Source organism: Piliocolobus tephrosceles, chromosome 16, assembly GCF_002776525.5.
Source record: "Piliocolobus tephrosceles isolate RC106 chromosome 16, ASM277652v3, whole genome shotgun sequence".
NCBI classification, from domain to species: Eukaryota; Metazoa; Chordata; class Mammalia; order Primates; family Cercopithecidae; genus Piliocolobus; species Piliocolobus tephrosceles.
In genome coordinates, this window is record NC_045449.1 from 34,429,941 (window position 1) to 34,454,989 (window position 25,049).

The 25,049-nt window shown below is 40.0% G+C and overlaps 1 protein-coding gene across 4 annotated transcripts in view; it reads right to left on the reverse strand.

Annotated features, from left to right (window-relative positions):
- Window positions 1-365: 365 nt before the first annotated feature.
- The window catches only part of DHX40 (DEAH-box helicase 40), a 42,220-nt gene continuing 17,536 nt past the window's right edge, over window positions 366-25,049 (reverse strand). For 3 of the 4 annotated variants that reach the window (XM_023204646.2, XM_023204647.2, XM_023204645.2), the window contains 8 exons: window positions 20,562-20,642; window positions 18,473-18,630; window positions 10,272-10,386; window positions 9,642-9,750; window positions 6,532-6,626; window positions 3,013-3,082; window positions 2,545-2,773; window positions 371-1,673 (listed from right to left, as the gene is read on the reverse strand). In XM_023204646.2, the coding sequence (XP_023060414.1) occupies window positions 1,534-1,673; window positions 2,545-2,773; window positions 3,013-3,082; window positions 6,532-6,626; window positions 9,642-9,750; window positions 10,272-10,386; window positions 18,473-18,630; window positions 20,562-20,642 (997 nt within the window). In that variant the 3' untranslated portion in view covers window positions 371-1,533. Of the gene's footprint in view, window positions 1,674-2,544; window positions 2,774-3,012; window positions 3,083-6,531; window positions 6,627-9,641; window positions 9,751-10,271; window positions 10,387-18,472; window positions 18,631-20,561; window positions 20,643-25,049 lie in introns of all 4 variants that reach the window. The other variant, XM_023204644.3, reaches the window with a different exon arrangement.

A 25,049-nucleotide genomic window follows, 5' to 3' on the forward strand; every position in this document is an offset into this window, starting at 1 on the left:
AGAAGAGCTTTCATTCCAAGAATCCACACACAATCCCACCACATCTAAGGAAATGCCCTTATATAATACACCTGAGAGGAGAGATTGACAGAACTAAATGATTAATATGTGCTAATAACAGTGTCTAGAGCACTAAAAATAAAAATGAACAAATTAAAACACTGGAAAGGTTTGGAGAAACCATCATCACTCACCTTACTTTAGGGACAAATACATGAATTTGGGTCCTTGTGATTTTTGATAAAGATTTCAAGTTTCTATTATTGAACATAAAACTAGATTCCAAAGGAAATAACTAGAAGAGTTACTGATAAAAAATTTAGATTCTTAACTTTTACACAAAATATCTAAAAACACACATTATACTGTCTTTTGAATTTTAATGACACTAATAGCTTTATTTAACAAACATTGAGTGACTACTATGTGCCAAGCACTATGCTAGGTGCATGAAAGATACAAAGATCAAAATAAGACAGTCCCTGCCCACAAGGAGCGTATAATCTAGTGAGGGAGACAAATACACAAATAACTAGAATACAAGGCAGTAAACAAGAGTGGGCAAGTGCTGAGTGTGGCCTGAGTGTGATACTAACTAGCCTCAAGGTTCCAATTTGAAACACGATGAAATAGTGTTGCCTGCTTTGAAAATCCCATCCCAAGTTTGGCATAATGGAAGTTAAATGGCCCTTCCCAAGCAAGTGGAAATAACAGAGTAGGCCAGGTGGAGGGGCTGTTTGAAAGTACTATCACACCTACATACATGGTGCTGATATAAGTACGTAGGTACAGCTAAAAAAGAACTTATATGTGTATATATATATATATATATCATCTGTCCTTTGGTTAATGGCTATAGCTACTGTTTTAAACAATATACTTTGATATAAAAAGGAATTTGTATAATCCCAGAAAAATCAATTTAAGGATTAATATTAATTCAAGAAAGAATCCTGCCATAGGCAATTTTATTTACTAACTGATTAAGTCTTTTCTCTAAATATCTATAAAGCTCTGTAGCAATTAAATGGTTAGACATCTAAGTATTGCTGAGTAGAAACCTCTTATGTTCAGCCTTCTGAAAGAAATGGTCACATACCTGATATATAGCACTATTCTAACAGCGACAAGAAGGCCTTAAAGAGATTTTAAGGAAAATAATTTTTAATGCTTCAATGCAAATGGAGTACAAGCTGATTAAATACAACTCAATGTTCTTTGAAAACATCTCAATGACAGAGTTTGATACCAGTTAAGGCCAGCAAAACTGTACCGAGGAAAATATTACATGTACTGTCTTTCATTGGTTTCATGTATCATTGCTTATGACTATGGCAACCCAATCTTTTCTTTGACAATTGCATTTATGGAAACTGATGAGCTTTGATTTATGAGCTTTGATTTGCTTTAGTTCATAGGCCAATAACAAGTGCTGACCACTTCCTCTTGGTAATGCTGTCTGAAATAACTGGCAAAGTAGAAGCACATTTCCTGGCTGCTTTTCCTACTTCCTGAATTAGAGGATTCACCACTTTAGCCTGTTTCCTTCCGTGTGTCACTGTGGTCCTGGGTCCTCTGCTGCTTTCTCTCAAGGAAACGAGCCCGTGCATCAGATATGGATTTGTCATCATTTCTTCTTTGCATTTTCTTTAAGACGTCTTTTGATATTCCATCTGAAAACATTACAAATTAATCCAGTAAAACTTAGCTTTGAGATTCAGTATTAGAAATGTTAAGAGAAAGAGAAGCCCTGATTTTTCAATGTTAACAAAGTAAAAAGAATAAAGAGAAAATTAAATTTTGCCCTTTCAAAAGCAAGTAGTCTATGGTTACAAAATTAAGAGCACCAAGGTCAATGAGTCAGAAAAACTGACCCTAATTCAAGCATGTGGCACAGTGTTATAATACTGTAATAAAACACCTAGTGGCTAACATTTCTAAAGACTTTTCTATGATTTCTTGGGTAAAAGTCTTCACCGTTCTATTTTTCAGTGATGTCAAATAAAGAAAATACAATATGCTTCATGATTCAACCTCAAAAAGCTTTACTAAAAAGTTTTCTGTATATGTGAGCTGATAAACTTTCTGTCCTATTTCAGTACCACAACTATTTATGCCTCCCAACCAGGGTCCTAATATTTCATAGAAAAAGCCCCTTGGATATACAAAATTAGCCCCTTGGAAACAAAGGGAATTCTGAGTAAATAATGCACAAATCATATATATATATATATATATATACTTTTTTTAGAGATAGTGCCTCACTCTGTCACCCCCAGGCTGGAGTGCACTGGTGAAATGACAGTTCACTGCAGCCTCAAACTCCTGGGTTCAAGCGATCTTCCTGCTTCAGCCTCCCAAGTCACTGGGACTATAGGTGCACACCAACATGCCTGGCTAATTTTCCTTTTTTTTTTTTGATAGAGATGGGGTCTCATCACATTGCCCAGGTTGGTCACAACATGTTTATAAACAAAAATAGTAAAGTACTACTAGGAAGCAGTATGGCATAGTGCTTTAAAATAGAACAAATGATTTACTCACCCTTTAGCTGCTTTACATTTTCCTTATTTGTCCATCTCCTTCTTGCATCTTCTCTCACTTCACGTCGGGCCACACTGCTCAAATCATGTGCATTAAACTCATGCAACTTGGGTAACAAGTCTCTTACCCATTCATAACGGATTGGGCATACAATTCTTGCGTAGACTTTGGTGGTAACCAATACCTCATGAAAAATGATCCATTCAAGTTTGGTTTCCTGTTCATGAAGCTATACAAAACATTTCTTTTAAGGATGATAACTCAATAACCTGCCCTATTCCACATTAGACAAACCATATAGCCCTATCTTCTTCAATCAGGAGGCATGGGCCAACCAATACCCTATAGATCTATGTAATATAGATATATGTAAATTTAACCCCAAAGTGAAAAGTAGAAGACATTTGTATATTACTTATTTCTACAACTTTACAAATTTCTTCCCTTTATTAAAAATGAACTACTTACTGCTGAGGAAGGATGAATGTGAACTGGGCTTCCACGCCCATCCATTGTGCAAAACGTTCTCCCAACAGATCTATAAACAGAAAAACAAAATGATAAAGACTACAACAGTAAAGGAATGAAGTAAAAGGAGCATTACATTCAGCAATGAACAATTACAGTATGTTCTATTACAAACAGCATTATAAGCAAAGGCTTACATTTATTCAACTATCACTACAACCTCTGTACCAATTCATCTTAAATTAATTATACAAGTTAAACAGTCACTACAATTAGGTATAAGTCCCTACAATTAGGTATAAGTCACTACAATTAGGTATAGGGAATCAGTATTAATATTAACAATAATCTATGAACTTTGAGAGCCAGGAACTTTATTAAAAGGTCAAAACTGAAACTCAAATAAATTAGCTAGACTTCTCAAGATCACCAGCGCTAACGCATGGTAAAACCAAGTCCTAAACGGTTCTTCTGACTTAAATATGGTTTATGTTATATTATGCTGCATCTCTTTTTAAAGGGATGATTTTTCACTACTCTAAAACTTGACAATTAGTTAATCTATCATTTTTCTAATTCATGCCCTTATTTTCTTCTACATTTCCCTACCTATCATTCCAAAAAACTTGTCAAAATAATAACCTTAGTTCGTCATACTTTATTTCCCATAGTACTTTGTATGTACTCATAGTATAACCCAGATCAGACTGCATTGTAATTATTCACTTACATATCTGTACCCTCCATTAGATTCAGGTATCATCAAGAATGATGTAAGGACTTATGTTACTCTACCTTTCTATTTTTAGTACCTGCCCAGTGTTTGGCATACAGCGGGTAACCAAGACATACCATATTTTTAAAAGTGCAAAACAATCGGAATTTACAGAAAAGTTGCAAGTAAAAAAACCTTTTTTTTTTTTTTTTTGAGGCTGAGTCTCGCTCTGTTGCCCAGGCTGGAGTACAACAGCACGATCTGGGCTCACTGCAAGCTCTACCTCCTGGGTTCACCCCATTATCCGGCCTCAGCCTCCCGAGGAGCTGGAAATACAGGTGCCCGCTACCATGCCCAGCTAATTTTTTTTGTATTTTTAGTGGAGACGAGGTTTCACTATGTTAGCCAGGGTGGTCTCGATCTCCTGACCTTGTGATCCAGCCACCTCGGCCTCCCAAAGTGCTGGGATTATAGGCATGAGCCACCGTGCCCGACCAAAAAAATCTTTTTTACCCGAATCATGTGACAGTAAGCTGCCAACCTAATACCCCATCATCCCCAAATACTTGAGTGTGCACTTCCTACAATCAACAATCAAGAACATTCTGATATGATTATAACCATCAAAACCACAAAATTAACACTGATACATTACTAACATCTAATCCTCAGACCCCACTGACATTTCACCGAATGTCTTAATATCCTTTATAGCAAAAGGATGTAATTCAGAAGCATACATTGCCTTTATTTTTCATTTTCCTTTGGTCTCCTTCATTCTGGAATACTTCCTCAGTCTTTGACTTTCATGATCTTGGCACCCTTAAAGATGTCAAGGCTAGTTACTGTGTGGTATGTCACTCAATTTGAGTTTGTCTGTTTCAGGATGATTAGATTCAGGTTATGCATCTTTAGCAGGAATATCACAGATATAATGCTGTGTTTTTCTCATTGTATCCTATCAGGAAGAACATGATTTTGATTTACTTCATTATGTTCACTTTGATTGCTTGATTTAGGTAGCATATGTCAGGATTCTCCACTGTAAAGTTTTGTTTTGTTTTGTTTTTGAGACGGAGTCTCGCCTGTCACCCAGGCTGGAGTGCTGTGGCCAGATCTCAGCTCACTGCAAGCTCCGCCTCCCGGGTTTACACCATTCTCCTGCCTCAGCCTCCCCGGTAGCTGGGACTACAGGCGCCGCCACCTCGCCCGGCTAGTTTTTTGTATTTTTTTAGTAGAGACGGGGTTTCACCATGTTAGCCAGGATGGTCTCGATCTCCTGACCTCGTGATCCACCTGTCTCGGCCTCCCAAAGTGCTGGGATTACAGGCTTGAGCCACCGCGCCCAGCCTCCACTGTAAAGTTACTTTTTGCTTTTGTAGTTAACAAAAATTTTATGGAGAGGTGCTTGTAAACAATTCCATTTCTCATTAAACTTTTACGCCTTTATTTATACCACGATAGAAATATGATTTCACATTTTATTTAGTGCATAATAATCCACTATTATCATTACTTATTTTGATGCTTAAAATGTCTCATATTTGATCACTTGGGGCCTCTTCACGCTGGCTCCTATGTTCTTCTGACATAGCCTCAACCTTTGTTAATCACTTCTTTACTTGCTGGCAAAATAAGATGTTCTGGGCTCATCTTGGATTTTCCCAGCCCCATTTCTCCAAAGACCCCTGATTCCTTTAAGTGGCAGATGGATGTCCCAAGTCAAGATCTGGGCACTACGTCTATTCATTGTTATTATCTCAGAGCTAGGGCATATATACGTATAAATATTTACATACATACAAATACACATATATATACCCACTAACATCTATTTTTATTCCAGTGTCCATCCATGCATCCATCTATAATGAAATGCATAACTTCATAATGATACTCTGAAATTTCAATCCAACAGCACAGAGATCATTCCTAGTTTCTCACTTTCGGTATTTCTAACTCACTTCACCATTATCTTTTTTTTTTTTTTTTTTTTTTTTTTTTTTTTTTTTTTTTTGAGGCGGAGTCTCGCTCTGTCGCCCGGACTGGAGTGCAGTGGCCGGATCTCAGCTCACTGCAAGCTCTGCCTCCCGGGTTTATGCCATTCTCCTGCCTCAGCCTCCGGAGTAGCTGGGACTACAGGCGCCCGCCACCTCGCCCGGCTAGTTTTTTTGTATTTTTTTAGTAGAGACGGGGTTTCACCGTGTTAGCCAGGATGGTCTCGATCTCCTGACCTCGTGATCCACCCGTCTCGGCCTCCCAAAGTGCTGGGATTACAGGCTTGAGCCACCGCGCCCGGCCCACCATTATCACTTACAGAGTTATGTGATCAATTCCTCTGTATTTAACGAATCTCCATCACCATCACTGTTACCCCTTTATCTATAAAGATGCCTTCCTCACTATACTCAGACTGATGCCCCAAACCAAATAACCCCTCCCCACCCTTGCTCAAGCCCTCACACTCCATGCCAAGCTACCCTTCCTCAGGGATGCTACGCTCAACCTACTTGGCTTTCACACTATACACAGGGCCAGCCCTCTGTAAGAAAACTCTTGTTACTTACCTTAAGTGAAGATAACCCATGCTGGACAGCCACCCTACAAACATACCCCTCCTACCCTACTTGAGCTCTAATACCACATTCTGAGCCACTGCAGCTGTCCCTGGTCATTGTAATTCACATCATAATCATCACAGAGCTTAAATCAATATTCAATGTTTAATATTAAATAGTCCAATATTATAGTGAGTCAAATACAGTATTATATCTTGATCCATCTCTCAAGTCCTTATTGCTTACCTTCGAGCTACATTTTTGAAATAGCCTGCACAAAGACACCTTCGTAGTACTTCATGTTTAGGGCCTTCAAAGGTCTCTCTTGGGAAATCACTTTGCTGTAAAAAGAATATACAGAGTGGTAAATCTCATAGTACAATTTGAAATAATCTTTTATTTTGAAAAACCCCCATTTCTAAAGACCTCTGTTTCTGGCCAACATAGATTAAGAGAGACCAGATTTACCCTTCCACCTAAAACAAAAAAAATGGACAAAATATATGAAATAATGATTTCCAAAACACTATAATATCAGGCAATAAAGGACAGAGACAGGAAATAAATGCAGTACGCCCAACAACTGCCCCAACTTCAACCTTAAGAAAGACTACAGACCAAGATACAGGGAAGTGAAGCCCAAATGGAACTCAGAGAACTTCCTGGGTTAGGGAGACAAAGCTGGGAGTCCAGGAAGACCAACATGGCTAGAATTCACAGACCAAGAGTTCAGGAAAGAAGAGAAGTGCACAAAGACACAGTTCCAGAGAGATGCAGACCGTCCTCCTCAAGTGTTGAGCTGAATAGTGATTAACACACGAATGTGAGGAAACTACCAGCCCAAGAAAAGAACCGCTTAAAAGGATAAGAAGTAAGAGCATGGTGTTTTCACAGGGCTAGTAATGGTGCCTATTCCTATAAGCCACATGAAAATACTACACCACAATAATTCATGTGATGTTAGGAAGAGTACTCAGATGGGCCTTGCCTCAGTAGAGGGGAATAACTAGCCCTGCACTGAGCACTGCTCTGATTCCACCTAACAAATCATGCAAGCAAGACCCAAAAAGAAAGACCAAAGCCCATTTCCAAGTAACTAGAACACAAAAATACCCAGCACCCAACAAGGTGAAATTCACAATGTTTGGCATCCGCTGAAAAATTATCAGGTATGATGTAAAGCAAAAAAACATAATCTATAATGAGAACATCAATCAAAATCAACCTAGAACTGACACAGATTTAATTATATTTTATTATAATTTTCTGTATAGCTGGATTACGTATGTTCAAAGAGTAGAGACCTGAAAAATAAAATGTAAAAATTTAAAGACTGAAATCCAACACGTGGAGATGAAAATACAACACCTGAGATGACAAATATACTAGATGGGATTAATGGCAGATTAGACTAGACACTGCAGGAGAAAAGATTAATGAACTTGAAGACAAGGCAAACAGAAAACATTCGCAGCAAAACAGAGAAAGTATAACAGTGGTCTCCAGAGGTTGGAGAAAGAAGATAATGGGTAGGTTTTTTTATTTTTGTTTTGAGTCTAGGTATTACTCCGTCACCCAAGCCGGAGTGAAGTTCTGTGATCACAGCTCACTGTAGCCTGGATCTCCCAGGCTCAAGCAATCCTCTACCGCAGCCTACTGAGTAGCTGAGACTACAGGTGTGTGACACAACCCCTGGCTAATTTTTTTTTTTTTTTTTTTTAGTAGAGACAAGGTCTCCCTGTGTTGCCCAGGCTGGTCTCAAACTTGCTGGGCTCAAGTGATCCCCCTACCTCGGCTTCCCAAAGTGCTAGAATTATAGCCGTGAGCTACCATGCCCTGTCGGGAATGGGGAGTTATTGTTGAATGGTTATGGAGTTTTATTATAGTATGGGATGATAAAAAAAGTTCTGGAGATGGAGAAGTGGTAAGAGTTGTATAACATTGTGAATGTTTTAAGTGTACACTGACCTGTACACATAAAAACAGTAAAAAAAATTTTTTTTTGAGACAGGGTATTGCTCTGTTGCCCAGGCTAGAGTGTGGTGGCATGATACCTCACTGCAACCTCGAACCCCTGGGCTCAAGTGATCCTTCTGCCTCGGCCTCCTGAGTAGCCAACACTACAGGTGTGTGCCAACACAACCAGCTAATTATTTTAATTTTTTGTAGAGATAGGGTCTCACTGTTTCTCTGGCTGGTCTTGAACTCCTGGCCTCAAGTGGTCCTCCCACTTTGGCCTCCCAAAGCACTGGGATTACAGGGGTGAATCACCAATGCCCAGTAGAGGTAAATTTTATATTAAATATTTTACCAAAATAAGATATGTAAATTGAAAAACTAATAATCATGAGTAAAAGATGCCAGACAAAAAAAGAGCATATACTGTTTGATTCCATTTATGTAAGATGCTAGTAAATGCAAACTTATATACAGTAAGTCCTCAATGTCAATAAGTTCTTAAAAACTGCAAAGTTAAGCAAAATTTTAAATTTTTTTTTTTTTTTCTCATCAGTGTTAATGGTGAATAAACCAGTATTTTTCTAGGGCCTGCTGCATATCATTTTGCTTCAAGTCACAGTTTCCAAGAAACTACTGATGACATTAAGTGAGGACTTACTGTATAATGACAGAAAGCAGATCAGTGGTTACCTGAGTAGGTGAGGCAGGAGGGCCTGCTAGGTGAGACAATGGATTATGAAAGGGAATGAGGCCAGGTGCAGTGGCTTATGCCCGTAACCTCAGCTCTTTGGGAGGCCAAGGCAGGTGGATCACTTGAGGTCAGGAGTTCGTTGAGACCAGCCTGGCCAACATGGCAAAACCCCGTCTCTACTAAAACTACAAAAATTAGCTGGGCATGGTGATGCAAGCCTGTAATCCCAGCTACTTGGGAGGCTGAGGCAGAAGAATTGCTTAAACCTAGGAGGCAGAGATTGCAGTGAGCCGAGATCATGCCACTGCACTTCAGCCTGGGTGACAGACTGAGATTCCGCCTCAAAAAAAAAAAAAAAAGCGGGGGAATGAGAAAACTGGGAGATGATGGAGATGTCCCATTATCTTGATAACTGTTATATGCAAATATCAAAATTCATCAAAGTGTATACCTTAAATATGTGTAGGTTATTGCACGTCAATTATACATCAGGAAAGCAATTTTTAAATATCTTCATTTCTGCACATACAACTCCTTTATTACTACTAGGAATCTTTCATGGGGTCAGGGAGATGGCTGTACATAGAAACAAACAGAAAGGAAGGGTGGTAGAATAGAAAGGGTGCTAATGTACATCAATGAAAATTCAATATGAAATATTTAGGTCCAAAATGCTACTCAAGAAAAAAAAAATTACGGCAATCACCTGTTTAAGCTTCCTGATTAGTTCTCGAAGTTGAGCTTCCACACGAAATGCAGAAAATAAGCACCTCCAATGAATCCAGTGTTTTTGGCACCATGAAGCTGGAGCTCCACTGCAAAACAAAAAACTGGTATCTTTAAAATATCTTCCCTAAGTAAAAGACAATCTAAAATTCTCATTTCTATTACAAAAGTGGAAACCCATAAACAACTGTCAGTTCCTTCAGGAGACCTGTCCAAGTACTAAAAAAAATTTTAGGAAATTTGAAAAAAATAATTAAATTAATGAGGGTGCCCCTGACTAAATTAGAAAATAATTTGTAAATGAATTTCTTTACTTATATATGCAATAACAAATATTCAATCATTTTTTAATGTAGGCTACCTATATAGAAGCAAAATTCTATAAGGTCATTTTCAGGAAAGGTTTGAGGAGAAAAGAGGAGAATCAATATTATATAATAAATGCCTACTAAGCAACAGTCATCTGACATAGATAACTTCACTGAAATCCAAAATACCTTGAAGTCAGTATCATCTTCACTGAACTTTATAGTGTCACAAGCCATGTAAGTACGTACTGGAACCATACATCAAATTGACATTTTCCAGGACAAAGGACTACCTTACATACCTTGATTTGCATTGTTCAAAGATGACAGCTAAAGTTGCAAAGTCATTAAATCCTCCAGCTTTAGCTGCCAATTCTCGATGTCTCTGTTCTGCTTCCTTCTGGTACTCTGGATCAACTAAAAGAATTGGACAGGCAATTCAGTTATACTTTACAGTAAGTGCCTACAATCACTTTGTTTTCAAAAACTTATTAAAATCTGCCTCATCCTCTGGGGTGAAGTAAGGTGGAACTATATTAACTCTTCTTAACTCCTCTTGGGAAGCTCTAATTTCTCCCACAATTCCTTTTTTTCTTTTAATATCACTTTGGAGATTTTACCTGAATAACAACATTATTTCTCCCAATCTATTTGTCTTTTTAAAATAGTATTTGTAATTTACTTTTTAAATTAGTTTTGTTATAAGAGTAATCCATGCTTACAGTTAAAAAAAAGAAATGTAATGGTATAAAAAAAATTATGTGAAAGTTCAATGTTCCCCAGTCACACTACCCATAAAACAATCTTCAAGGCTAACTACTGTTCATTATTTAGTGTGTGTCCTTCCAGGTAATTTCTATGTATATACAAGCATATGTACATAGTGTTTCATTTTTCTATAAATGGAATATATAATCTGAAAATGTTTATTCATTTAATAACAGCTCCATATCAGTACACATAGAATTATTCATTCTCAAAAATAGCAATATAGGGTCAGGTATGGTAGCTCACGCCTGTAATCCCAGCAATTTGAAAGGCCAAGGCAAGTGGATCAATTGAGCTCAGGAGTTCAAGACAAGTCTAGGCAACAAAGCAAGATCCTGTCTCTACAAAAACTACAAAAATAAGCCAGCAATGGTGATGCACGCCTGTAGTCCCAGCTACTCAGGAGGCTGAGGTGGGAGGATCACTTGAGCCTAAGAGGTTGAGGCTACAGTGAGCTGTGATCACATCACTGCACTTTGGCCTGGGTAACAGAGGGAAACCTTGTCTAAAGAAAAAAAAGATACAGTATTGCCAAGGAGTATGGGGAACGTAACACAATTTAACCAGTTCTTATTTATCCAATTCCCAATTGTGGGCAATTAGACATGATCTCCATATATGCAGAACTGACCTACTATGAACATTTTCTTTTTTAATGTAATATTGAAGTATAACATGCATACAGAAAATTACACAGGACATAAGTGTGTAGCTCAATTAATATTCACCAACATAACATACCAATGTACCCAGATCAACAAACAGTATCACCAGCATCTCAACAGCCCCCCTTTATGCCCTCCTTCGAGTAACTACCCATTCCCTTCCACAAGAGTAACTATATCCTGACTTCTAATCCTACAGATGGATTTTGCCCATTTTTAACCTTTGTATAAATGAATCATATAATATGTACTTGATATGTCTGTTTTTTCTTGCTCAACATTATGTTTTTGAGATTTATCTGTTACTGACTTTGATACCACTTCCCCTGACCCCATTCAGGACTGATGTGCTCTCTGATTGCCCAAATTCCCCATATAGCACTTTATCCAGGGCTAATCTTTCAGAGTCCCATTTTTTCAAAACTGCATAGGGATCCTTCCTTCAATCTAACACGTCACACCACAATTCCTATTCCCTATACTTATCACAGCTAGATTTAGCAGAGGCACAATGTTGCCTGATTCCAGGGAGCAACACTTACTATAGAATACAATGTGAATCTGCAAAGCAGCAGTTCCTGTTACTAGGAGGAAAGCAATTTGATTAAAGAAAACACTGATGAAGGTATAAAGTCTTCTATCTCATGTTTTAAGTAGCTTCCAACTGTTACCTAGGTAACAACTGAATGAAGCAGCTAGAAACAAAAAAATATATATATATGATTTATCTCAGACCATACAAATGACCCTGGTAAGGAAAATATATAAGTGATTATTAATCTCCATTTCTTGAACTGCTCAGGGATACTAATTTTGTTTTTTGATTTTTGTTTGTTTGTTTGTTTTGTTTTGTTTTTTTTGAGACAGAGTCTATGTTGCCCAGGCTGGAGTGCAGTGGTGCAATCTTGGCTCACTGCAACATCCACCTCCCAAGTTCAAGCAACTCTCCTGTCTCAGCCTCCCAAGCAGCTGGGACTACAGGCACACACCACCACACCCAAATAATTTTTAAATTTTTTAGTAGAGATGGGGGTTTCACAATGTTGGCCAGGTTGGCCTTGAACTCCTGACCTCAGGTGATTCACCCACCCCAGCCTCCCAGAGTGCTAGGATTACAGGCTTGAGCCAACACGCCAGCCAGGGATACTAATTTTTAACCCAAAATATATCATTTCAAGCACCTAACTGCCATCCCCCAGAAGATATCATGCCAAAAATCAAACTGCACTAGACTCCAGCATCGACCCCATCCTGGCTCTCAACACTAGGAGGCAAGCCTACCTATGAGTCAGTGCCTCCTGGAATCCCTAGAATCATGGCACCATGCAGTCTGTGTTTGCATGCATTTTCGATAAATTTTAACTTTTTATAATAGATTTGTATATATTTTATGGTAGTAAATTATAAAATAGACTAGTACTAGAACAGGAATTAAAAGAAATTAAAGACCGTATAAGCAAAAACTCAGCTGTATGTAAGAAAACCTACTTCCCCCTGAGGAAGAGAAAGAACTGGAGTCCTTTAAAATTAACTGACTGTTTTTCTCTCTGTGGCTAGTGAGCCTTATCTCTCCTATTCCCAGGCATTGTGATGACTCCGTTTCTCCACCTGTGCAGCTGTAAGGTCACTAGACAGATAATCTCAAGTCGTAAAACATGTTGTTTCTTGAAAAGTAAGAAATAAAGTAATGCATGTCTTAATTAAATAACTGTCATTGTTTCTCGCTTCTGTAATATGCCTCCCCCTGCACAGGTCTCCCCGCCACCCCACGAAATGCTTAAAAGGTAGCTCGACTCTTTGTTCAGGGCTCAGTCCTTTGGATGTTAATCCAACTGAGTCGGTGCACCCAAATAATTAAGTAATTCCTCCTCAACCCCTCAGTCTCTCTGATTCCTTAATTATCCCGCAGCATTTCCTACACATATTTTATGTTCATGACGTATGTTTTCCTAATTTTTTTTGATATTTCCAGGCTATGGAGTTCATCTGTGAGTTTTTTCAAAGTGTCACAAATCTCTGAAAACTTTTCCAATATATTTATTGAAAAAAACTGGCCAGGCACGTGCCTCACACTTGTAATCCCAGCACTTTGGGAGGCCAAGGCAGGAGGATCACCTGAGGTTGGAAGTTTGAGACCAGCCTGACCAACATGGAGAAACCGCATCTCTACTAAAAATACAAAATTAGCCGGGCATGGTGGTGCATGTCTGTAATCTCAGCTACTTGGGAGGCTGAGGCAGGAGAATCACTTGAACCTGGGAGGCGGAGGTTGCAGTGAGTCGAGATTGCGCCATTGCACTCCAACCTGGGCAACAAGAGTGAAATTCTGTCTCAAAAAAAAAAAGAAAGAAAGAATCTACAAATAAGTAAACCTCCACAGTTCAAACCTGTGTGTTCAAGCGTCAACTGTATTGGGAATGGTAGTGTGAGGACGTAGGTAAAACTTCTTTTCTAGAGAGACATCTATTAAACTAGTCAAAATTACCAAAGACAATCATTCAAAGTCTCTGGAGATTGATTAAAAAGCTGAAGACAAGCCTAATCTATGGAATTCAGTAAGGACAGTAGGAAGAAGGCCCCACCCTCCACAGCTGTGTGTGTGGAAGGGCTATGCAAGAGCCTTCAGGGCAGCCTGAAAGCGGCAACCTTTCCCTGACTCCTAAATGCTACTCGGTAGGGAAGATCAAAGCGTAACAGCTAATGACAGCTTACACAGTCCTCTATTCCCCACAGCTCTGTGTTGCAGAAGAGTTGTTCCACTGGGTTCAGCAGCTCAGTGGTAGTTCCCACTACTCCCAGTTTCCTAGAGCTATTCCAGGTTTGTATGTTTGCAACCAGTGAACATCCAGAGATTGCATCTCACAAGGCTTTGTGCTGATGAAGATGCAAAGTGAGCCGCAGTATCAGCTCCTAACTCCCCAACCCCAAGCTTCTGCTATTTAGGGAGGACCCAGATAGGATAGCCAGTGAATAACAGGTCCCCATTACCACCACCACCCTCTCTACCTCCTGCTTCATAGCACAGAGATTGTTTCCGGGAAAGGATGGGGAAAGGATTATCAAAGACTGGCAGTACCTTGCCCCTGCCGAGGTGCCCAACTTTATTTGGATCAAGACTATAGAGCAATTTATGCCCTGGGCACTGTCAAAAACAACAGAGCCAGCAGCTACCAATCAGTGGTGACTAACAACTTGCTGTGACACCAATAGAGACAGACCAGTTAAAAATTCAATGGAGAAATCGGTGAAGGAAAGAGAGACCTGCTAAGAGCATAGTCTTCCTGGTGTTCTAGAAGACTGTTCTCATGCCCAAAGCTGAGCCTTCTGAGACAGAGAAAGAACATCTGAGCCTCTACTCTTTGGCTGAACACAGTACAAATGTATCAGCTCCCCCTCAGCCATGAAAGTAGTCTCCGAACCACAAACACAGATTCAACAGTAAAAGGTGAAAACATCACTGGCTTAAATTAAAAGGCTTAGGTACAACCTCCGACGAATCACTGACTGACCACTAGAGTTGACAAGGACAAAAAACAAAATGAAAACTGCCACAGAGGGACTCAACAGTAGATTTGGGCTGACAGAAGAAAGAATCCATGAATTAAAGTTTATTTTAAAATTTAAGACAAGGGGCTGGACATGGTGGCTCACACGTGTAATCCCAGCACTTTGGGAGGCCAAGGCAGGGGGACCACCTGAGGTCAGGAGTTTGAGACCAGCCTGGCCAACATGGCAAAACCTCATCTCTACTAAAATTACAAAAATTAGCCGGGCATGGGGATGCAAGACTGTAATCCCAGCTACTTGGGAGGCTGAGGAAGGAGAATTGCTTGAACCCGGGAGGCAGAGGTTGCAGTGAGCCAAAATCATGCCACTGCACTCCAGCCTGGGCGACCCAGTGAGACTCCATCTCAAAAAGACATGGGCAAAATATTTTAACAGACACATCACAAAGGAAGACAGATAAATGGCCAATAAGCACATGAAAAAGTGCTCAACATTATTAGTTATCAGGAAAATGCAAATTAAAACCACAAAGAAGTACATAATAGAATGTGTAAAATAAAAGTGACTGGCAATACCAAATGTTTAGAAGGGTGTTTAGTGCAAGCTGTACTCTCAAACATTGCTGATGGGATTTTTAAATGGTACAACTATTTAGGGAAAAGGTTGGCAGTTTCTTTTTTGTTGTTTTTGTTTTTTTTTTTTTGAGATGGAGTCTTGCTCATCACCCAGGCTGGAGTGCAGTGGCACGATCTCGGCTCACTGCAAGCTCCGCCTCCCAGGTTCACGCCATTCTCCTGTCTCAGCCTCCCGAGTAGCGGGGACTACAGGCGCCTGCCAATGCACCTGGCTAATTTTTTGTATTTTTAGCAGAGACGGGGTTTCACCATCTTAGCCAGGATGGTCTCGAACTCCTGACCTTGTGATCCGCCCACCTCGGCCTCCCAAAGTGCTGGGATTACAGGCGTGAGCCACCGCACCCGGCAAGGTTGGCAGTTTCTTAAAGGTTCACATATACCTACTCAGTGGCACAGCAAATGTCTTTCTTAGGTATTTACCTTATCTAAGAGAAATGAAAATAAACACCTACAAAAGTTTTGTGCAAGAATGTTCAAAACAACTTTACTCAAAAATAGAACAAAACAAGAAACAATTCAAATGTCCATCAACAGGATAATGCACAACTGTATGTTCCTAAAGTGGAATACTAGTCAACAATAAAAATAATAAAGTATTCATACATACAACAATATGAATAAACCTAACATACATTATGTTGACCAAAAGAAGTCACATACAAGAGAGTGTATAATTCTATTTATATGAAGTTTTGGGCTGGGCACGGTGGCTCACACCTGTAATCCCAGCACTTTGGGAGGCTGAGGCCGACGCTGACGGATCACCTGAGGTCAGGAGTTTGAGACCAGCCTGACGAACATGGTGAAACCCCATCTCTACTAAAAATACAAAAATTAGCCGGGCATGGTGGCACATGCCTGTAATCCCAGCACTTGGGAGGCTGAGGCAGGAGAATCACTTGAACCTGGGAGGAGGAGGTTGCAGTGAATTGAGATGACACCATTGCACTGCAGCCTGGACAACAAGAGTGAAACTCCGTCTCAAAAACAACAACAACAACAAAACCTGTTTATCCTTAGTTTTCTGTCCTAGGACTAAGGCACGGTAAACCCTCAGTAAATGCTTGGGAATTACTGGCAGTCTAAATAAATGAAGAGATATTCCACGTACATGGATAGGAAGACAATACTGTCAAGATGTCATTTCTTCGCAACTTGATCTATCTTAATTACAACACAATCCCAATTAAAATCCCAGCAAGGGCCGGGCACAGTGGCTCATGCCTGTAATCTCAGCACTTTGGGAGGCCGAGGCAGGCGGATCACAAGGTCAGGAGATTGAGACCATCCTGGCTAACACAGTGAAACCCCGTCTCTACTAAAAATACAAAAAATTAGCCAGGCATTGTGGCGGGCGCCTGTAGTCCCAGCTACTCGGGAGGCTGAGGCGAGAGAATGACAAGAACCCAGGAGGCGGAGCTTGCAGTGAGCCCAGATCAGGCCACTGCACTCCAGCTTGGGCCACAGAGAGAGACTCTGTCTCAAAAAAAAAAAAAAAAAAAAAAAATCCCAGCAAGTTATTTTGTGAATTTCAATAGACTGAAGTTTATATGAAAAAGACCCAGAATGGCCTCAACAATTTTGAAGAGGAAGAACAACACTTCAAGAGTTACTGTAAAGCTCCAATAACCAAAACAGTGTGGTATTGGTGGAAGAACAATCAGATAAATGGAACAATATACAGAGCTCAGAAACAGACCCATATAAGTATAGTCAGCTGGTATTTAACAAAAAAGTGAAGGCATTTCAACATAAAAAGGATAGTGTTTTGAACAAATGGTACAACAGTACACCCAAATACTAAAAGACAATAGAAGAGAAAATCTAGATGACTTTGGGCAGGACAATGACTTTTTTAGAAACAACAATACACAATCTATGAAAGAAATAATTGATAAGGTATACTTCATCGAAAATAAAAACTTCTGCACTGCAAAAGGCAATGTCAAAACAATTAGAAGATAAACCAGGCCGGGTGTGGTGGCTCATGCCTATAATCCCAGCACTTTGGGAGGCCGAGGCGGGCAGATCACGAGGTCAAGAGATTGAGACCATCCTGGCTAACATGGTGAAACCCCGTCTCTACTAAAAATGCAAAAAATTAGCCAGGCGTGGCGGCGGGCACCTGTAGTCCCAGCTCCTTGGGAGGCTGAGGCAGGAGAATGGCATGAACCCGGGAGGCGGAGCTTGCAGTGAGCTGAGATCGTGCCACTGCACTCCAGCCTGGGCGACTGAGTGAAAAAAAAAAAAAAAGAAGATAAACCACAGACTGGGAGAAAATATATACAAAAGATGTATCTGTTAAAGAACTATTTAAAATATGCAAAGACCTCTTAACAATAAGAAAACAACCCGGCTGGGCGTGCTGGCTCATGCCTGTAATCCCAGCACTTTGGGAGGCCAAGGCAGGCAGATCACCTGAGGTCAGGAGTTCGAGATCAGCCTGGCTAACATGGAGAAACTACGTCTTTACTAAAAATACAAAATTAGCCAGGCATGATGGCACATGCCTGTAATCCCAGCTAAAACCATATAGCACAAACGGTGATCCCTTTAGTTAATAATAATGTGTCAATATTGGCTCACCAATTGCAACTTATGTGTCACACAAATGAAAGATGTTAATAGGATAAATTGCTGTGGGAGGTTGAGGGGATGAAAGTGAACTCTTTGTACTTTCTACTCAATTTTTCTGTAAACTTAAAAATTCTCTAAAAAATAAACTCTAGTAATTTTTTTCATTGCATTTTTTCTTTTTTTTTTTTTTAGTAGAGACAGGGTTTCACCATGTTGGTTATGCTGGTCTTCCAACTCCTGACCTCAAGCAATCCACCCTCCTTGCCCTCCCAAAGTGCTGGGATTACAGGCGTGAGCCACCGTGCCCGGCCAAGTTTATTAATTTTAAAAAACACAACTTAAACATCTTACCAGGTCTAATGAAGACGTTTTCCACAGACAACATTGCTGCTATTGGAAGTAGTAGATCTTCACAATCCAGGGAAGCAGCTTTTATTACTGCACATGTCAGATGTGGAGGCAAAGGAAACTCCACCATAGACAAACCCAATCTGGTGACATGGCCACTCCTTAACACAAAGAAAAAGTTTTCAAGTCTTTCTACATTGGGAGAGTGCAAATGTAACATTCATCATTCAGAATAAATCAGATATAATTTACATTACCTCCAATCACCTCCGGAAGTTCAATTCAAGAAAATTAGGCCAGGCGTGGTGGCTCATGCCTGTAATCCCAGCACTTTGGGAAGCTGAGGCAGGTGGATCACCTGAGGTCAGGAGTTCAAGACCAGCCTGGCCAACATGGCAAAACCCCATTTCTATTAAAAACACAAAAATTAGCTGGGTATGGTGGCATGCACCTATAGTCCCTGCTACTTGGGAGGCTGAGGCAGGAGAATCACTCAAACCCGGGAGGCACGGGTTGCAGTGAGCTCAGATCGTGCCCCTGCACTCCAGCCTAAATGACAAAGCTAGACTCCATCTCAAAAAACAAAAAACAAACAAACAAAAAAAAAAAACAAAAAAAATTAAATACTGTGTGGTTACTGCTAAGAGAAATACAAAGATAAATCCCTACTGTCAAAAGCTATAATACATCCAGTAAGCAACGAGGCAGAATAAAGGAATATAACAAAAGATACAAACATGTTACAAAAGCATAGAGAAGCCCGGTGCGGTGGCTGATACCTGTAATCCCAGCACTTTGGGAGGCCGAGGTAGGTGGATCACTTGAGGTCAGGAGTTCAAGACCAGCCTGACCAATATGGTGAAACCCTGTCTCTACCAAAATATAAAAAAATTACCAGGGCATGGTGGTGCATGCTTATAATCCCAGCTCCTTGGGAGGCTGAGGCAGGAGAATTGACGAACCTGGGAGGCGGAGATTGCAGTGAGTTGAGATTGCACCATTGTTGTACTCCAGGCCAGCCTGGGCAACAAGAGCAAAACTCTGTCTCAAAAAAAAAAAAAAAAAGAAAGAAAGAAAGAAAATGTCTTTGAAGACATGAGAGAATAATTGTATTTTTTTTATTTTACTTTTATTTATTTATTTTTTTGGAGATAGGGTCTTGCTCTGTCCCTCAGGCTGGAGTGCAATGGCGCAATCTCCTCAACTCACTGCAACCCCCACCTCTGAAGCTCAAGCGATCCTCCCACCTCAGTTTCCTGAGTAGCTGGGACTACTGGTGTCTGCCACCATGACCATCTGATTTTTGTATTTTCAGTGGATATGGGTTTTACTATGTTTCCCAGACTGGTCTCGAACAACTGGACTCAAGCAATCTGCCCGCCTTGTCCTCCCAAAGTGCTGGAATTACAGGCGTGAGCCACCATGTACATCCAAGAGAACAATAATTATTAATATCAAACTTTACCCCATCACACAAACATAAAAACAAGGACTCTGGCTCCTTTATCATTTTTATGTATCTAGCATAATGCCTGGCACTAAAAGGGTACTCAGAAATTACTTGTTAAACAATACCAATATTTATTAAACAAAAGGGGTTTTATCTTGTAGTTTTTCTCTCTCTTTTTGTTTTTTTTCAGACGAAGTCTCGCTCTGCCACCCAGGCTGGAGTGCAGTGGCATGATCTTGGCTCACTGCAAGCTCTGCCTCCCAGGTTCACGCCATTCTCCCGCCTCAGCCACCCAAGTAGCTGGGACTACAGGCGCCTGCAACCATACCCAGCTAATACTGTTTTTGTATTTTTAGTAGAGACAGGGCTTCACCATGTTAGCCAGGATGGTCTCGATCTCCTGACCTCATGATCCACCCACCTCAGCCTCCCAAAGTGCTGGGATTACAGGCATGAGCCACCGCGCCAGGCTAGTTTTTCAATCAGAATTGTGATGAAAGACTAACGACAAATTCTAACTTCAAATAAACAATCCATTCAATGTAAACAAATTATTTCCTACTGATAGAGAAAGGTATTTAGAGCCCTGTTTAAAAAGAGATCAATATCTGTTTTGGTTGTGCGTTTTTCTTTTTTATTTACCTGTCAATAGCATCACACTGGTAAAGTTGTTTAAGAGCTTCTAAAATAAGTCTCTCATTAGGTGGATCCAAATAGGGAAACCTGTGTGTTTAAATAAGATATGAAGTGAGAGGCATTCCTTAAACATGGTAGGATTTTATATAGATATGACGAAAATTTCTTTAAAAGGTTTTATTTCTATTTTTTAAGTCATCGTTTTCTAAAAAAAAATTCTATGATCATGATCAGCATTCAGCAAAAGAGGAAATAATTTTTTTCTGAATCACACTCCTCTACTTCAAGAAGTGATTCTTTTTGACTCCCCTTAGCTGAAATACTCTCACCAGTCTCTCTACTTATCCTAATCCTGCCCCACTCATCCTTCACAGCCAATGTCAAGTGTATTCTTTTCTGTACTCCATAATTTTTTTCCAAACTTTTATAAAAATAGTAGAGAAATATTAATTGAAAGTGGCTGAAAATTATAAATTGTTCAATAGTACCTTAAAATGCTTTTTTTCTTTTTGGAGACGGAGACTCACTCTCTTGCCCAGGCTGGAATGCAATGGCACGATCTCTGCGCACTGCAACCTCCATCTACCAGGTTCAAGCAATTCTCCTGCCTCAGCCTCCTGAGTAGCTAGGACTACAGGCACATACCACCACGCCTGGCTAGTTTTTTTGTATTTTAGCAGAGACAGGGTTTCACCATGTTGCCCAGGCTGGTCTTGAACTCCAGTGCTTAAGCAATCCGCCCGCCTCGGCCTCCCAAAGTGCTAGGATTACAGGTGTGAGCCACCACACCTGGCCTCAAAATACTTTTTAAATTTAATTTTTTTTTTTTTTTTTTTTTTGAGACGGAGTCTCACTCTGTTGCCCAGGTTGGAGTGCAGTGGCGCAATCTGGGATCACTGCAAGCTCCGCCTCCTGGGTTCATGCCATTCTCCTGCCTCAGCCTCCTGAGTAGCTGGGACTACAGGTGCCTGTCACCACACCCAGCTAATTTTTTGTATTTTTAGTAGAGACAGGGTTTCACCGTGTTGGCCAGGATGGTCTCGATCTCCTGACCTCGTGATCTGCCCGCCCGGCCTCCCAAAGTGCTGGGATTACAGGCATGAGCCACCGCACCCGGCCTAGAACAAATTTTTTAAACAGAGCCATAGCTATAAGCTCATACTAAGTTTGTGATGATCTGATAATTTCAGTTCTCTACCACATGTATTTGCTATTGTACATCCCAAACGCAGGATATAAGATATATCCTTTCAAATTTATACCCTGTTGATTTTTGCCCATGGTTCTAATCTGTTAGTCATTTTAAAGCTTGGTTTTACCTGCTCCTGAATGACTACTGGGTAAATAACGAAATGAAGGCAGAAATAAAGATGTTCTTTGAAACCAACGAGAACAGACACAATATACCAGAATCTCTGGGGCACATTTAAAGCAGTGTGTAGAGGGAAATTTATAGCACTAAATGCCCACAAGAGAAAGCAGGAAAGATCTAAAATTGACACCCTAACATCACAATTAAAAGAACTAGAGAAGCAAGAGCAAACACATTCAAAAGCTAGCAGAAAGCAACAAATAACTAAGATTAGAGCAGAACTGAAGGAGATAGAGACACAAAAAAACCTCCAAAAAAATCAATGAATCCAGGAGCTGGTTTTTTGAAAAGATCAACAAAATTGATAGACCACTAGCAAGACTAATAAAGAAGAAAAGAGAGAAGAATCAAATAGATGCAATAAAAAATGATAAAGGGGATAACACCACCAATACCACAGAAATACAAACTACCATCAGAGAACACTATAAACACCTTTACGCAAATAAACTAGAAAATCTAGAAGAAATGGATATATTCCTTGACACACACACATCCTTCCCAAGACTAATCCGGGAAGAAGGTGAATCTCTGAATAGACCAATAACAGGCTCTGAAATTGACGCAATAATTAACAGCCTACCAACCAAAAAAAGCCCAGGACCAGACAGATTCACAGCCGAATTCTACCAGAGATACAAGGAGGAGTTGGTACCATTCCTTCTGAAACTATTGCAATCAATAGAAAAAGAGGGAATCCTCCCTAACTCATTTTATGAGGCCAGCATCATCCTGATACCAAAGCCTGGGAGAGACACAACAAAAAAAGAGAATTTTAGACCAATATCCCTGATGAACATCGATGCAAAAATCCTCAAAAATACTGGCAAACTGAATCCAGCAACACATCAAAAAGCTTATCCACCATGATCAAGTGGGCTACATCCCTGGGATGCAAGGCTGGTTCAACATACACAAATCAATAAACATAATCCAGCATATAAACAGAACCAATGACAAAAACCACATGATTATCTCAATAGATGCAGAAAAGGCCTTTGACAAAATTCAACAGCCCTTCATGCTAAAAACTCTTAATAAATTCGGTATTGATGGGATGTATCTCAAAATAATAAGAGCTATTTATGACAAACCCACAGCCAATATCATACTGAATGGGCAAAAAATGGAAGCATTCCCTTTGAAAACTGGCCCAAGACAGGGATGCCTTCTCTCACCACTCCTATTCAACATAGTGTTGGCAGTTCTGGCCAGGGCAATCAGGCAGGAAAAAGAAATAAAGGGAATTCAATTAGGAAAAGAGGAAGTCAAATTGTCCCTGTTTGCAGATGACATGATTGTATATCTAGAAAATCCCATCATCTCAGCCCAAAATCTCCTTAAGCTGATAAGCAACTTCAGCAAAGTCTCAGGATACAAAATCAATGTGCAAAAATCACAAGCATTCTTATACACCAATAACAGACAAACACAGAACCAAATCATGAGTGAAATCCCATTCACAATTGCTTCAAAGAGAATAAAACACCTAGGAATCCAACTTACAAGGGATGGTGAAGGACCTCTTCAAGGAGAACTACAAACCACCGCTCAACAAAATAAAAGAGGATACAAACAAATGGAAGAACGAACATTCCATGCTCACGGACAGGAAGAATCAATATCATGAAAATGGCCATACTGCCCAAGGTTATTTATAGATTCAATGCCATCCCCATCAAGCTACCAATGGCATTCTTCACAGAATTGGAAAAAATTACTTTAAAGTTCATATGGAACCAAGAGTCCGCATTGCCAAGTCAATCCTAAGCCAAAAGAACAAAGCTGGAGGCAACACACTACCTGACTTCTAACTATACTACAAGGCTACAGTAACCAAAACAGCATGGTACTGGTAACAAAACAGAGATATAGACCAAGGGAACAGAACAGAGCCCTCAGAAATAATACCACACATCTACAACCATCTGATCTTTGACAAACCTGACAAAAACAAGAAATGGGGAAAGGATTCCCTATTTAATAAACGGTTTTGGGAGAACTGGCTAGCCATATGTAGAAAGCTGAAACTGGATCCCTTCCTTACACCTTATACAAAAATTAATTCAAGATGGATTAAAGACTTAAATGTTAGACCGAAAACCATAAAAACCCTGAAACCCTAGAAGAAAACCTAGGCAATACCACTCAGGACATAGGCATGGGCAAGGACTTCATGTCTAAGACACCAAAAGCAATACAAAAGCCAAAATTGACAAATGGGATCTAATTAAACTAAAGAGCTTCTGTACAGCAAAAGAAACTACCATCAGAGTGAACAGGCAACCTACAGAATGGGAGAGAAGTTTTGCAATCTACTCATCTGACAAAGGGCTAATATCCAGAACCTACAAAGAACTCAAACAAATTTACAAGAAAAAAACAAACAACCCCATCAACAAGTGGGCAAAGGATATGAACAGACACTTTTCGAAAGAAGACATTTATGCAGCCAACAGACACATGAAAAAATGCTCATCATCACCTGTCATCAGAGAAATACAAATCAAAACCACAATGAGATACCATCCACACCAGTTAGAATGGTGATCATTAAAAAGTCAGGAAACACCAGGTGCTGGAGAGGATGTGGAGAAATAGGAACACTTTTACACTGTTGGAGGGACTGTAAACTTGTTCAACCACTGTGGAAGACAGTGTGACAATTCCTCAGGGATCTAGAACTAGAAATACCATTTGACCCAGCCATCCCATTACTGGGTGCATACACAAAGGATTATAAATCATGCTGCTATAAAGACACATGAGTACGTATGTTTATTGTGGCACGATTCACAATAGCCAAGACTTCGAATCAACCCAAATGTCCAACAATGATAGACTGGATTAAGAAAATGTGGCACATATACACCACGGAATACTATGCAGCCATAAAAAATGATGAGTTCATGTCCTTTGCAGGGACATGAATGAAGCTGGAAACCATCATTCTCAGCAAACTGTATCACAAGGACAAAAAACCAAACACCGCATGTTCTCACTAATAGGTGGGAATTGAACAATGAGAACACTTGGACACAGGAAGGGGAACATCACACACTGGGGCCTGTTGTAGGTGGGGAGAGTGGGGAGGGATAGCATTAGGAGATATATCTAATGTA